General features: G+C 52.9%; 2 protein-coding genes across 5 annotated transcripts in view; one reads left to right on the forward strand and one right to left on the reverse strand.

The window, feature by feature from the left end:
• The window catches only part of DEXI (Dexi homolog), a 40,884-nt gene extending 25,574 nt beyond the window's left edge, over nt 1-15,310 (forward strand). Inside the window, exon 3 of the mRNA XM_057487588.1 lies at nt 14,851-15,310. The gene's annotated coding sequence lies outside the window, so the exon portion shown is untranslated. The remainder of the gene's footprint in view (nt 1-14,850) is intronic.
• The window catches only part of CIITA (class II major histocompatibility complex transactivator), a 44,402-nt gene that overhangs the window by 9,871 nt on the left and 19,135 nt on the right, over nt 1-15,396 (reverse strand). For all 4 annotated transcript variants that reach the window (XM_036928173.2, XM_036928172.2, XM_036928174.2 and 1 more), the window contains exons 2-12: nt 12,136-12,282; nt 11,797-11,892; nt 9,374-9,436; nt 9,112-9,192; nt 6,960-7,004; nt 5,766-5,918; nt 5,201-5,335; nt 4,099-4,263; nt 3,512-3,580; nt 1,053-2,700; nt 2-160 (exon numbers count right to left, since the gene is read on the reverse strand). In XM_036928173.2, coding sequence (XP_036784068.2) covers nt 2-160; nt 1,053-2,700; nt 3,512-3,580; nt 4,099-4,263; nt 5,201-5,335; nt 5,766-5,918; nt 6,960-7,004; nt 9,112-9,192; nt 9,374-9,436; nt 11,797-11,892; nt 12,136-12,282 — 2,761 coding nt within the window. The remainder of the gene's footprint in view (nt 1; nt 161-1,052; nt 2,701-3,511; nt 3,581-4,098; nt 4,264-5,200; nt 5,336-5,765; nt 5,919-6,959; nt 7,005-9,111; nt 9,193-9,373; nt 9,437-11,796; nt 11,893-12,135; nt 12,283-15,396) is intronic.

The following is a 15,396-nucleotide window of genomic DNA, read 5'->3' on the forward strand; positions in this document are numbered from 1 at the left end:
CCTCTGGATTTGCACGAGGTTGCCCAGGTCTTCTATATCCTTCATGGACTTGGCCTTGAAAGGCTCGATGGTGAACTTCTCCTCCACTGCCTGGAGTAGCTTGGCCTCCCCACGCTGCTGCAGGGACTCCCACAGCCTTACTGTGTCACTCAAGGCTGCCCTGTGGAGGAAGGGCCTCAGACCCAGGCAAGGTGACTGGGCTAGACCGTAATGGAGTGGCAGCTCCGTGAAGGGACCTCCTACCTATTCAAATACTTTCCTTCTTCAGCTTAAACCCTACCTCCTCCAGAAAGCCTTCCATGATCACATCAGCCCTTATCAATGCCTCCTTTTCCTCAACTATCCCAGTGGTTTTGTTGCCCCTTTTGCTTTGGCTACCAGGAAGCTCAGTGCTAACTTCTTGGTTGAACCACTACAATGGTGTAGGAACTTAAAGTTTGGGTAAAATATGTTTACAGGTCAGGTGGGAGAGATTCTCTGGATGTTAGGCTGAAGTGATCAAGCAGATTGCAGAAGGATTTAAATGAGCCAAATTAAGAAATTTAGATTTCACCCTGAGCACAGTGGAGTACCTCTGAAGGGTTGTAAATAGGGGCAGAATATGATCAGACACAAGTTCTGGGAAGGTTGCTCTATTAGATGTGAAGTGGAATGGAAGAGGAGAGAATGGAGGCAGGGAGGTAAAGGGGAGGCTGTGGCCTTATTCTAACCATGGCAAAATGGTGGCTTGATTGGGGGAGGGAGAGAAGGAAACAAATTTGAACCCAGATCAGTCTTAGCTTCCAGATATGACCCAATCACTGGCACATAGTAGACTTTCAAATTTTGGTTGAAAGAATCATGCTGCCTCTCACTGGCTGTGTGACCTTGGGCAAGCTGCTGTCCCTCTCTGACCCTTGCCTTCCTCCACAAAAGCGGAGGAAATCACTTTTCTGCAACCTGGCCACTGTGCATTCTAAGTGAGACCTCACAGAGCCAGCACTGGGCACAGCGCCAAGATCATAGCAGGTGTTCCCTGAAAAGAAGCCCTCTTCCCCGTCCCCTGCCCCCACCTGAAATGGGTGACACAGCTGAGTCCCACGAGGCTCCCCAGTCCAGAGGGGTCAATGCCAGTGCTGCGGAGGTCCAGGGAGAAGTCTCTGCCCGCTGCCTCCAAGGCACTGCCCAGCATGTGAGTATTGGGAGGCGTGAGGCGGGTCCCCAGGAAGGAGAGGCGGGCCGGTAGCCCCTGCACCACGTGCTGCCAGAGCCCAGTGTCCAGCGTCTCATGGGCACAGTGAAGCAGCTCCAGCAGCCGCCCCACCCTCAGCATCCCGGGCTGCAGCCTCTTCAGGTACCTGGTGAGCACCTTCTGCTTCCTGCCCACCAGGGTGGCCGTCGCCGGCCCTGCCAGGGCTCCCAGGCAGCGGGCATGAGGCTGGAAGACCAGCCCAGCCAGAAAGCGTGGAGTGCCCTCCAGCCAGTTGTCATAGGGCCTCTTCTTCCTTGGGGTCAATGCCAAATACTGAGGCAGCTCCTTGTCCCTGATTTCACCGCTCAGAGCCAGCCACACAGCCCCCAGGAAGCACTGCAGGAGGAAGCTGGAGAAGGCCAGCTCAGTCCCCGGGGCCCCCGGGGTGGGCCGCACCAAGCCTTTGGCCACAGCCCACGCCCTCACCGCTGCCGACGGGAGCTCGCCCTCCCTCAAGGTGCCATGGTGTCTGCGGCCCAGCTCCCAAGCCAGCCTGGCCAGGCCCATCAGGGCTCCCGGGGGGCTGTCACGGGCTGCAGGGCCCAGTAGGCCAACGTAGAGTCCCGTGAGCGTGGAGGGCAGCTCGGCCTCATCACCCAGCTCCAGGAGGGCCTCGGAGAGCTGGCACACGGCCCGGCACAGGGTGGGGCTGTGGCTGTGACTGAGGAGAAGGGGCCGGCCCCGCAGGAGCGCCAGCGCTCTCTCTTGGTGCTTGGTCTCTCCGGAACGCTCAAAGTAGCGCGTCACGTAGGTCTCGGCCTGCTCAGCCGAGAAGCCGGCCACCTCAAAGAGGGCATCGGCCTTGCTGAGGCTCGGGGCGACGCGGCCCCGAGGCCGGGCCGTGAGCAGCAGCGTGCAGCCGCGCAGCAGCTTGCGTTGCAAGAGGCCCACCAGCAGTCCCCGAAGGGAGCGGGGCTCTGTAGGCGCCGGGCCAGATGTGCCGTGCAAGAAGCCGTCCTGGGCTTCCAGCTCCTCGAAGGCATCCAGGATGAGCAGCACGCGGTCGGGCCTCCTCAAGATGTGGCCCCAGACCTCATCGTCCACCACCAGGGGCTGCGAGCCCAGGGAGAGCAGGTCCCGCAGGCGGTAGGTGTCCCCCGGATGGTGCAAACAGTGGCAGGGCAAGTGAAAGACAAAGTCGTACTGGGGCAGCTGGCCGCAGGCCCAGGCCCGGCTCACTGCCTGGGCCCAGCGGCTCTTGCCCTGACCTGCTTTGCCCAGCGCAGCAATCACCTGGGTGTCACGCGGCCGCCGGCGGTCGCCAGCAGCCGGCAGCACCTCGGCCAGACCCACGTGGGCCAGCTGCCGCTCCGCCCAGTCCAGCGTGGCCAGCTCCCTCTCCTGGCTCTTGCTGCTGCTCCTCTCCAGCTGTGCCCGCACCAGGTCCACTTCCACCAGGATGCCTTCCGGGCCTGCGGGCTCGGCCCGGTACTTGTCCCGCAGCGAGCGGCAGAACCGCTCCACACTCTCTGCAAAGCCGGGGTGGGTGAGTGGGTGGGTGCTAGTGGCAAGACAGGCCACCGTGAGAACAGCCGAGATGCCAGGCCTACTACCATCACTAGCTTTTCACCCACTGGCTGCCCAGTCTCTACCAACTGCCTTCTTATCAGCAGCCTCTCTCGGTTACCCAGACACTTAATATGAATGCATTCACACCCGTTCTTTCACTCTTCGGCTCATTCGCTCTTCTACCTGCTTCTTCATTGACTCACTGACCTCCTCTTTCACCTGCTCACTACAGGAAGGCCCTGGGGGAGGTGGTGCTGAGATGGTGGAATCCATGTGCCTGGTTCAAATGCCAGCTCTGCCCCTCAGTAGTGTAATCTCGAGTGTGTTATAGAACCACTGTGCCTCAGTTTCCTCATCTGTAAAATGGGGATAATCTAGGGTGGTTTGTAACTCTGACCTAACATGTCTCACGTGCCTGGAAGAGCACCAGGAGTGGGTAGGGCCATTCTCCTGTCCGGCTCTCTCGTGGGCACCTCCCCTCACTCCCACCCTCACAACTCCCTTCATCCACTCGCTGTCCCCCAGGGTCCCCTCATGTGTTCCCCCAGGCTCAACAACCAGGTGTCAACACCTGGCATGGGTTTGTGAGGGGTAGGCCCTCGATAAATGTTACTCAGAGTAAGAGAGGTGGAATCAGATGAGCGAGGGGCCAACGCACGGGTTGGGAAAGTGTTGAGTGAATGACTGACGTGCAGCCAGGTTTGGGCTTCCCCCCTCCACCGCTCCCCAAACACACACACACCCAGGGCAGAGGGACCTGCCACCACTCACCAGGCCATTTTGGAAGCTTGCTGGGGACCTGGTGAACTGCCAGGCCTTGGGTGGGGGACACCTCGTTCTCTGGCAATGAAGACGCCCTTGTCAGAGTTAGGGTGAGGGGCACCCCCAGGACTCCCCTCCCTCTGGGGCATTCAGTCCTCTGCGTGTCCCAAGGGCAGAGTCACACGGGCTGACTCTCCCTGAGACAGAGGTTACAGGGTGGTAGCCCAAGGCACTATCCTACTCAAAAATGTCTTTTTTGGCCAGCTGTACTTTTTAAAATGTTGCCCATGTTTTAAAAATCACAGTATCAATTTAAAAATCAAGATTAGCAGATTCTGCCGACGTTTCAGATCTGGCCACGCTGGGCCTGCTTTCCTGCAGGACAAGGAACAGCGAAGGCTGTGGCTCGGTCTAGGTGGGCCATGGTTCTCCAGCTGACCCCGTCACCCAGCCCACCAGGCCCTCTGTCCCTCCAGCGCCTCCCTGCCCTGTTTTACCCACAAACACAACCTGCCTGTCCCTGTGGCTGCTCCGTTTGTGGACCTGACTGTCTGCAGCAATGCCTTCTCTCTCTCTCACCTGAGCAGGGTCCTCACCTGCCATGTTCGCGCGGGAGGTCAGGGCTGGTTCGGGCATGCTGGGAAGGTCAGCTGCCGACGGGGCAAAGGGGCTGGTGGAGCCAGGCCGGTCTGGAGACTTTGGGAAGCTGTGGACAGGTGGACTGCTTGTAGGAGGCATTTGGCCTGCCTGGTGCATCTCAGCTACAGAAGTGTAAGAGACAAGCGTGAGAATAGCGAGTCACCCAACCAGGAGCCCACTTGGGTCACCCCCATCCCAAATCAGGCTGTGGAGTTTAGGAAGTCTGGGGTGGGGAAGGGGGACTTCCAAAAGAAGATATCCCAGGATGAAATCGAGGAAAGAATTCTGGAGTGACATCTGGCTTGCAGAGGCTTGGTTCCCCATCTTCGTAATGGGCACAGTCTGCTCAGAGGAAGCCTGGGGCAGGTGTTGCTTCAGAACTCTTCCTGCTGTGAGGTCAGTGCTTACTGTTCTAGATGTCAGCAATGTTCCCTTGCTTTGAGGTGCCAGTGCATTATGCAAAAACTACATGCAGCTTTCAAAGGATGCCCATGAATTGAGTGAGAGTGCCCCCCGGGCATTATCCTCTCTCCCACCCCTGATGGTCCAAACATGCCTTCCTCTGGACAAGTCACAACGCCTCAGTGTGGCAGGTCAGCAGGGACCATTTCGCTGATCAGGAAACAAGGCAATTCAGAAAAAGCTGTGTAAGAATGCATACCACACTGTTCACAACAGTATCCTATGAGAGTGAAGGAAAGACTCGGTAACTCTTGCAGGCAGCTCTTACTGTTTGGCTTGTTAATAAGCATGTATTGATGTGATTTTTAAATTAAGCATTTTTAAGTTAAAAAAAAGTTTAAAAAATGAAGCCTCAGTAGGGGGAAGTAACACATGAAAAGCCACACAGACAAGGGGGTGGGTTAATCACCCAGACCACCTTGGGGAACTCTGGTCCTCTGCTTTGATTTATGGGAAATGGGGACAGAGGAGGGTGTTCTGGGAGAGAAGATCATGAGAGGTGCTGGGCTACACCTGTCCTATGCCTGGGGAAGGAGGGGGGATGGGATCGGGGAGTGATCAGGTAGCAGAGTGGGGGGCCAGGCCTCCCAGACTCACCTTGGTAGATGAGTATACTGGAGACCCCTGACCCAGCTCCTGAGATGCGCCAGAGCCCCTGGGGCAGAGTGGGGATGATCTGCACGCGTCCAGCAGGGAGAGCGAGGCAGCTCAACAAGCAACCGGAAGCGGGGACTGCAAGGAAGTGAGTGCAGTGAGGCAGGATCCAGATAGCTTGTATCCTGCTCTGCAGTCATCTGACTGACATCTGACTCTCTTTCTAAAGGGCTCCCATCTCCCCAAGAGCAGCAGCTCTGTCTGCCCCCTGGGTGTCCTGAGCACCTAGCAGAGCGGCTGGCACAGAGAAGGTGCTAGGTGCACAGTTCCCTGCTGTGGGGATTCCCTGCCATGCCTCCCAGGGATGGATTTCCTTCCAAGGCACATTCTCTGGCATGGGCTGAGCTCATGGGGCCCCTGGGGATGGGACTGGCTGGCATGGAGGTGGGTGACACCGGCTGGGGCGGGTGTGTGTGTGTGGATTCCTGTCCCTGGTGGTCCCTGCCTTAGCCACTCTTCAAGCACACCCAGGGAGGGGGTAGGTCCCCCTCTCCGAGCCTGAACATACCGGGCGTCAGGTTGGTTTCCTCCAGCCGGGCCTGGCTGGATGCTGGCTCCTTGCTGAACAGAGCAGATGGGAACGGGCAGGGCAGCACCGAGGAGTTGCCCACTGGCCCCATCAGGAAAGTGCCAGTCACCATGGGTACGGCTAGGGGCTCAGCTGTGAGGAAGAGGCTGTGTTGGAGGCTGGGCGATCTGGGTGGGTGCCTGGAGGGGACTTCCTGGGACGGGGAGAGCTCGGGGAGCAGAGCGGACCTCTCTGCCGGCAGCTGGGGAAATGTCCTGGGTGAAGCTGCTTTGAGCAGCAACTGCTCTGGGCAGGCAGCGCCCCAGCCCTGTCCCTGTGCCTGGGCCCTGGGAACTTCCTGAGACAGGCTGCTGGCTTCAGGCCCCTGCCAGCTTCCACAGCCAGTCACTGAGCCCTTGGGGGCCCCTAAGAGGCCCCAAGCACTTCCCAAAGGAGGGCTGGACTGTCACAGTCACAGTGGAACAGGGGGTTTTCTCCTCCACCTAATGGGGAGATCTGAGAGGGTACAGACTCGCCTCCCCCTCAGACTGGGAGCTCCTGGAAGACAGGGGCTACGTCTCCATCATGCAGGGATCTTCAGGGGCAGAACTCCAGTCCCTCCCACCAGCTCGGGGGTCTGGAAAGTAGGAACCTTGTCTCTCCCATCAGGGGACATTCTGAGGACAGGGGTCACTCTGCATCATTTTGGGGTCCCCCTGGGCAGGGGCCCTGTCCCCCACATCACAGAGGGACTTCCTGAGGGCAGGGGCTGGGCTTCTTCCACCAGACTAGGAGCTGTTCCTCAGTCTGGTCCCCCCCGGGGGGCTGGGGAGAGGAGGGGGAGGAAGCATCTGGGGGGAGGAGATGGTGAGCCTGGGGGAGAGGCTCGCTGAAGCCTGGGGGCGCTAAGGAGGGCAGGGGGGTTCTCCACTCTAACTCAGAATTAAAAAGACGGGGTGTTAAGAGAAAGGCTTCGTAGGAGAATCTGATTCTCCCAGCAGCCCTCACACTGTAGAGCCTGGGCTATGGAAACATGATCTTGGCTTGAATTCCAGCTCCTTCTCTCACTAGCTGTGTGATCTCAGACAACTGTCTTCACCTCTCTGAGCCTTGGCTTTCCACTTATACATGCACCTGAGGAGGCTACAGCTTTCCTGCCTCACAGTCTCCCTGGGCCCACCCAACCCTGCTCACCTAGCTTCCTGTGCTTCAGGTCCCCAGGCAGATCGTCTGGGAAGGCTGCAAAGAGAACACCATGGTCAGCGCCAGGGAGCTTCCCAGCCAGGGGGGCCTCCTGGAGCCCAGCAGTCCCTATGGCCTTGCTTGAAATGCTGGAAAGTGGCATTGGGAGTCCCATTCCCTCCCCTTCCTCTGACCTCTCGGCCGTGTACCCAAACCCCACCTGAAGCCCCCAGGGCAGTGAAACATGGGGAGAGGCAGAACACAAGGTGAGTTCAAGTTTAAAAAAAGAAAAAGAAAAACAACCTGGTTTCGATCCCTTCCTAAGCTGTGTGTTTGCAACCCAGCCTCTCTGGGCCATTGATCACTCATCTGTGAAACAGGGGTGGCGATTCCTGCTTTGCAGGAGCACACTGGAAATTGGTGAGTATCAAGTACTTGGCAGATCAATGGAGAAAAACCCTGTGTCCCTTAGCAAGGGGCTGATGAAACAAATTATGGTTCATCCACTAATGAAACCCCACGCAGTCCTCAAAGAACAAGAATGCAGAAGGGCGAATGGAGAAGTGTACTGCTGTTTGCGATTTACTTTGAAATGTTCCAAAAATAAAATGAATGGATGGGTGAACAGATAGAGGGACAGACAGATGGATAGATATGTATTAAGGCAAATATCAGCAAACACTAGGTACATGTTGGATATGTGTTGTTTTCTCTCGCCTTTCCTGTATGTTGTTTTCATAATAAAATATTAGGGAAAATGTTTATAAAATGAAAACAAAGAAAGAGGAATTCTCTGGAGCCAGGACCATGTGTTCCCCATCAGTGATATGGAAATGACCTCCCAGACATGTTAAATGAAGAAAGCCAGGTGCAGAAGAGAGTAGTTAAAAATGTGGTCATTTGTGTGGAAAATCTCTATAAAAAGAGTTGGCTTAGAGACGAATAGAATATTGTTAACAAGGCAAAAAAGAAACAGGCAGCATAAATTGTTTTCAGGGAGGGAAACGGGACAGGGTGAGAGGGAGGTTTTTTTCCCCCACTGACTATTCTTCGTACATTTTGAATTTTTACACTGTGTACCTGTTCTACCTATTCAAAAATAAAAAGGTACAGGGCTTGCATGTGGTCTGGCACATAGCGAGCACTTGATTAATTGTTACACCCACTTTACAGATATTTTCATTCATGTGAGGTGCTGTGATACACTGGGCACAGGGCTAGGGGCCAGGGATACAGGACGAGGAAGAAAGACAAGGTCCCTGTCCTCACAGCAGGGCAACTAGGCAAAAGGCAATAAACAAAATAAGTCCAAAGTGTGACAAGTGCTCAGGTGCTCAGAGAGACACAAGGAAGCAGATAGTAAGTGAGGTAATCTATGTGGGAAAAGTGGCCAAGGAAGGCCTCCAAGAGGAGATGACATGTCAACCAAGACCTAAAAGATACAAAGGAGCCCACCATGGGAAGGACTGGGGGAAGGGCATTCCAGACAGAGAGAACAGCAAATGCAAAGGCCCTGAGGTGGAGTGGGGAGTGTGGGTTACAGGAATGGAAAGAAGCCAGTGTGGCTGGAGCAGAGTGGCTCACAGTGAGTTTGGACAAGTGGGAAGGGTCAGGTCATACCGGCCTTATGGTAGGTATTTTGTAGCCATTGGATCGCTGGCAGGGCAGCAGTATTATCTGATTTGCTTTTAAAAGCCCATATTGGCTCCTGGGTAAGGATAGATTAAGGAGGCAGGGAGACAGAGCAAGGGGCTCAGAGAGGTTCAGGTACTCGCCAAGGTCACACAGATCATAAATAGCAGATCCAAGATTCAAACCCAGTTCTTGCTGACCCCAGCCGAACCTGCACTTGAAAAGAAGCCCCTCAAATACAGCAGCAACAACTAAGGATGGAAAGGAAGCCAGAGGCCAAACGTCCTTTTGGAAAGCACAACCAGAAATGCCAGAGAGCCAGCAGGAGAGTGGCCATTTGCACCTGGGCCGTCTGCTTCCTCCGTGGGTCACCAGGGAGCAGTGGGGCGTGGGGAGGTGGGTGGGACACCCAAACCAGGTGAAGCAGACAGGACTTAGTGAGGGAAGCAGCTAGGAGTCACAACAGGCTTCGGAGACAAGGCGGGGCCAGGAGAGAAGTGAGGCGAGGTGGGTCGCGGAGGGGCTTACTCACGTCTTTTCTGACTTTTCTGCCCTGCTTGCTCCAGTATGTCCGCACTTTCACCTATCATTTCTTCCGATCCTATGTGCTCGACTTTGGAAAATAAAACAAAGACATTAACACACACCGTCAAGGGACATGCAAGGTGAGCCTGCACTGCCCTAATGTTGAGGAGGGATCTGACCATCCATCAGGGGGGTCATCAGGGATTGTGGGGCAAGGAAGGAAATGCCAGCCGAGCCAAGACAATGCCCCACCACCGCACACAACTTACTGAAAATGTCTTTGCTCAGGCCTTCCAGCTCGGAGTCCTGGAACACATACTGGTCCAGTTCCGCTGCCCAGACAAGCAAAAGTGTAGTCAATCCATGAATTTCCACTGAATGCCTATTGCGTGGTAGGCACCAGGGAAATGTCACCCTCCAGGCCTGGCACACAGTGGGGGCTCAATAAATGTGTGCTGAGTGAATGATCAAATTAACGAGGGAACACTGAACCTCCAGAGGCTCTTAATCTACTTGAAAAGATGATATATATCCATGAAAACTTATCTATTGCTATGAAATAGTACAATGAAGCATGGTTGCCAGTACAAAGAGTTGCCAAATTCCAGCTCTACCCCCATTAGCCCTCCTAACTGGGAGACCTTGGACCAGTTACTTAACCTCTCCCTCTTTGGGTCCCCATTTCCTCATCTGTTTAATGAGGAATATCTATAACCCAGGGATAGATAGTGAGGATTAGAAGCTCTGCCTTCAAAGCATCCAGCTCCGTAGGCAGTACACAGCTAGGCTCTTAACAAGTGGTGGTTAATTACATAAAGCAGAACATGGCTTGGAATCAATAGGAAGATGGTTATCATGGCAAGAGGTCAGAGGGTGTATAGTGGGATGGAGCAATCAGGGAGGGCTTCCCAGAGGAAGGGATCCTGGAGCCAGGCCTTGAAAGATGGGGCAGAGTCTGAAGGGTAGGAAGTGGAGGGCTTTCTGGGTAGGGGGATAGGGTGGGGAAAAGCATGTAGGATACTCTGAGAGTACGGTGTTTAAAGTAGAAGTTTCATGTTGGGAGAAGGTAGGATGTGATTTTATAGGCAATGGGGAGCCACTGAGTGTGGAGTGAGGGTAGCGATGGTGAGAATAAAAACAGCAATGAAGTTGGTGATGGTGGTAGTGGTGGTGGGTGGTGCCTAACACTTACTGAATGCTTACTCTTTGTAAATTCCTTTTCTAAACATTTTACACACAGAAACTCATTCAATCCTCATGCATCCCATGAGGCAGGGGTGATTATTATGCTATTTCACACATGTGGAAGCCGACTTAATATTTCAAGATGCCTCAAATGACTGCATGCCAGGCCAGGGTGGGGCCTCCTAGAAGCATAGAGAAAACCCACAGGCTTGAGGGCAGCTGCCCCTCCACGAGCTTCGGCAGCTCCCACTTCCTGTGCAGATGCCCCGAAGCGAAAAAGCCCCTAAATCCTCAGTGATGCCCAAATCCTTCATGACTGCCACCGGTTGTGAGGAAATGTGAATGCTCACCAGACACTTCTGCTTCCCCCAAGTAAATTCCCAGGAAGGGAAGGAAGCAGGCAAGCTCTCGGTTCTGTAATTTTTGAGACACACACAGTTACTCCTCTCCATGTTCTGCCTTTGTGTGATTCTGGATGAACTGTGCCCTGGGGAAAGACTGGCACATTACGGCCAAGCACAGACCTCCTGAGTGATGTGGTTCTTGGGTTGCCAGGGAAACCATTCAATGCTAAGAACAGCTGTGCAGGTTGTTCACAGTACAAGGGAACCCAGCTAGAAGGGCCGATGGGGTGGGGAGGCACTTAGATAGCCAAGCCGTTACTTCCTGCTGGGGACTGCATCCCCCAGAAAAAGGGGTGTTCTTTTTTCCCAAGTTCATCAAAGCCTCTGTATGAGATACAAGGTGACACTGGTGAGGAGGGTACCTTTACCACACTCCACACCCCCAACAACAACAAAAAACGACAACGATACCTCTCCCTAAAGAGTTCTGCCCTTACCTGAAAGCTGGAGCTCTTTTTAAAGCTGCAAACCAGCCTCTTGGCTTAAACCTTAACAAACCTACCCATCCCAGGTACTTCCCTTTTCGTTAAAAAGAAGGACTTTGAAATGAGAAAGACATTGATTAGAATTTCAGACCTGCCGCTACCATCTCTAACGTAGCCTCGGGTAGACTGCTTCACCTCTCTAAACCTCAGTGTCCTCATGCTGTAAGGATTCACGCAGACAGTGAGCAGGATGCCACAAGTACCCCCCAAATGGTAGACGTTACAAATACTAGAATAGTTTGGCTTAGGAGCTGGGGAGAAAGAAAGGGAGGGGTGTATGGTATGAGCTTTGTGGGAAGGAGAGAAAGAAAAGCAAGATATAGAAAAAGGTATAGAGATGGAGGCAGAGGATGTAAAAGGGAGATTTTGTTTGCTTAGTGGTGATTAGTGAAGGGGACAATTTCCCTCACTCAGCCCTGTCTCCCTTCTTCCCTAGAGACTCTGCTCTATTGGCCCTTGTACCACACCCCCCTTGCCCTGACTTCTGAGGGAGGGGCCTGTTGTGGCTCATGGTGAATGGGTGAGATTAACAAAAGAGGGGAAAGAACAATTAACAACAGAGGAAAAGGAACCTTTCCCCTCAATTGCCCTTCCTCTGGGCTCAGCCTGTTTCCTCACCGATATTGGCATAAGCCTCTCTGGTCTCTTCATCACAGTCCATGTCACACAACAGCCTGCTGAACTGTTCACAGTTGATGGTGTCCATGTCGGGTTCTGGGGGGAAAAGCCCCATTGGATGAAGCAGGAAAGATCTGGAAAGAGGGCTGCTGGGAAGGAGGGAGAGGCAGGGCAGGGCTGCAAGATGTCCCAGAAGAGAGGGAGCATCGCAACTGTTGGAGCTGTCCGTGGTTCTGACTGGGGCTCGGTGGCCAGCACTTCCCCTGGTTGCAGGTTTTCTCCACCGCGGGCTGAGAGGTGGGGAGGGACTGGAGAAGGGTCAGAGGGAGGGGAGCCCACCTGAGCAGAGCTCGATCTCTTCTTCACCAACCAGATCCATCTTGTCATAGAGGTGGTAAAGCTTCAAGGGGTCGGCAGTGCTGTTGAGAAGGTCCAGGTACCCACCTTCCAGAGGCCCCAACTCCATGGTGGTACACTGCCCACTGCCTGAAGGGAAGGTGCATTCAGTCATCTCATGGAATGTTAGAAGGATGCAGAAAATTAACACCCACCACAGTACCCAGCCAGGTCAGTCAGTGAAGGCCAGGGTTGGCGGGGAGCCCAAGAAAGCAAGCAAAGATGTTCATTTAATGCTTCTTATATACTCAGGGCAATGGGGAGAGGAAACCATATTTCCTTCCTCCAAGGAATGTGCAGTCACACTGGGAAGATGCCCACAGTTCAGGAGAGGAAACTGGGGAAGTGTAGACTCAAGACATCTCACACCTAGGAGCCAGGAGACCTGAGTTCCATATCTGGTGCCACCATGAATTATAAGAGCTGATATTTAAAGAGCACCTACTGTGTGGAAGACACATGGGTCAGCACATCTGATCCTCACGTCAACAGCCATTTGAACTAGGTACGGTTTACTACCCTCAGTTTACACATGAATAAACCGAGGCTCAGAGAGGTGAAGTGACTTGCATAAGGTAACTCAGGTCCAAGCGGATGTGTAATTTGGTTCTGGGCAGTCTGATTCAAGGATCTGCATTTAAGTATTATCCTCTACTGCCTTGGGTGACCTCAAGCAAGTCTGCTCCTCTCCATACCTCAGTTTCCTGATCTGTAAATTGAAGGAGTTGGGGAAGATTCTAAGATCCTTCATTATCATTTATTGAAGGGCATATCAGATTCCTTCGATACTATTTCATTTAATCTTTCAAACAACCCTGGGACATGTCCACACAAAAACTTGTAAATGATTGTTCATAGGTGCATAATTCATAGCAGCCAAAATATGAAAACAACTCAAATATCCATCAATGGAGGAGTGGATAAACAAAATGTGGTAAGTCCACACGATGGAATATCATTCAGCCATAAAAGGGAATAAAGTACCAACATACTACAAGTGGATGAAACTTGAAAACATTATGCTGAGTGAAAGAAGCCAGACACAATGGCCACATGCTGTATGATTTCATTTACATGAAATATGCAGAATAGGCGAATCTGTAGAAAGAAAGTTGATTAGTGGTTGGCTAGGGTTGGGCAAAAATTGTAGGGGACTATGAGGAGCAACTGCTAATGGGTATGGGGGTTTTTGGGGGGGGAATGAAAATGTTCTCAAGTTGACTGTAGGAATGGTTGCACAACTGTGTGAATATACTAAAAAGACCATTTTGAAATTTTTAAGTGGGTGAGTCGTTTGACATGTGAATCATATCCCAATAAAGCTGATAAGCCCCGGCCCTGGAAGGTAGGCATTCTGTCTCCACGTTGCACATGAGGAACTTGACACTCAGTCTGAGCAGCCTCCCTGGCATGTGCAGCTGTTGCTAGCTGGAGCAACTTTGAAGCGTCCTCATCTGTGTTCCCAATGCCCCTATGTCACTCTAGCTCAGACAGCCTACGATTCCATCGTATGCTCATTTCTTAGCGCTTCTGTAACAAAGAACCCCAAATTGAGTAGCTTAAAACAACAGAGCCTTGGTCTCTCATACTTTTGGAAGCAGGCCCCAAATCAAGATGTTGGCAGTGCCACTGTCCTTGTGGGTGCTCTAGGGAGGGCCCTTCCTCACCTCTTCCAGCATCTGGAAACTGCGGTTTTCTTTGACTTGGGACCTTGTGGCCAAATCACCGTCATCTTTGCCTCGGTGGTCACTTCACCACCTCTTTGTGTCTCAAATCTTCTGCCTTTCTTTTAAAAGGACACTCGTCACTGGATTTAGGACCCACCTCTATAATACAGGATGATCTTATTTCAAGATGCTTAACTTAATAACATCAGCAAAACCTTTTTCCAAATAAGGTCTCATTTGCAGGCTCCAGACATTTGTATGGACATATCTTTTTGGGGGCCATCAGTCAACCCACTATACATGGGATGCAGTAGTTTAGAAGGAAAGAAGCAGAGAAGCTCCTTGGAAGTGGTGGAGAAAGTCTAGGCCAGAAGAAAATGAGGTTGAAGTGGGGAGGGACGGCAGAAGTTAAGCACATGAGAAAATACACCCAACTCACTGCTACTTTCCAGCTGCTGTTTTCCTTTTTTCTTTTCCTTCATCAACTCTCACTGCCTACAAAGGGTCTCAGCTCAGACCCCAGATACCACAGAGAATGAACTTTCCAGTCCAATGCAGGGGCCTGGTGGAGGCTGCCTATTTATAACGGGCTGGGTGGGGGCCATAGGAGCCCAAACACAGGCTTGCATCAAAGGCCCAGCCAGCCATGACTGGAGGAAGCAGAACTGAAAGATGGGCCACCACCCTTTTCTTGGAATGGGGCCAAGTCTGGGTGGGGGGGTGGCGAAGGGCTTCACCTCTTCTGGCATGTTGGTCTGAGCCAGCCCCCCAATCCCCTATTATCTCCAGGGAGGGAACAGAAGACCTCCCTGCCCAGAGTCTTGCCTGCACCCTGTTCATCAATGGTATTTACTCACAGCCGACTTTGTAGCAATCTGCCTCCTTCCCAGGCAGTGAGATCTGGTAACACAGCTCTGCCCTGACCCTATTCATCCCACAGACAAGTTATGTGAATTTGGCCAAGTTACGCAATCTCTCCGTTTTCTCACAGGGACCTTCAAGCTCCACATCCTTGACCCTACAGAGGAGATGAGACCCTGAGAAGGGACGTGCCTTGCACAAGGCCCTACGGCCCGTCATGGCTGAGCCTGCGTGATCCCCCGGCACAACGCCCCCAGTCCAGTGCTAATTCCTTCCAGTGAAAATGATTCCATTCAGATGAACACCTGCATCATATCTAGGCCAGGAATGGGGACCGGGTCCTATCACAGACGAGCGATGGAGGAAGGCGCGGCCTGAAGAAGTTCAACCAACCTCACTTACTGACGGACTTGGGGCAGCATCACCAAGTGTGGTCAAACACCAGAGAAAGACGCCAACTCATTTGGGCTTTGGAATCAAACTGCCTGCCTCCGGAACTGCTCCTACCTTCCAACTCACCACAACCTGGGCAAGTTCTTTTTTTTTTAACTGGAGCCTCAGCTTCCTCATCTGTAAAATGGGAATAATCATTGGTCGCTCATAAGGATTAAGCATGTTAATTCTCATAAATTCCTTGGAAAGGTGACTGGTGCTTAGTACACATTTAATGAATGGT

This window comes from Manis pentadactyla, chromosome 10 (assembly GCF_030020395.1).
Source record: "Manis pentadactyla isolate mManPen7 chromosome 10, mManPen7.hap1, whole genome shotgun sequence".
Lineage (NCBI taxonomy): Eukaryota > Metazoa > Chordata > Mammalia > Pholidota > Manidae > Manis > Manis pentadactyla.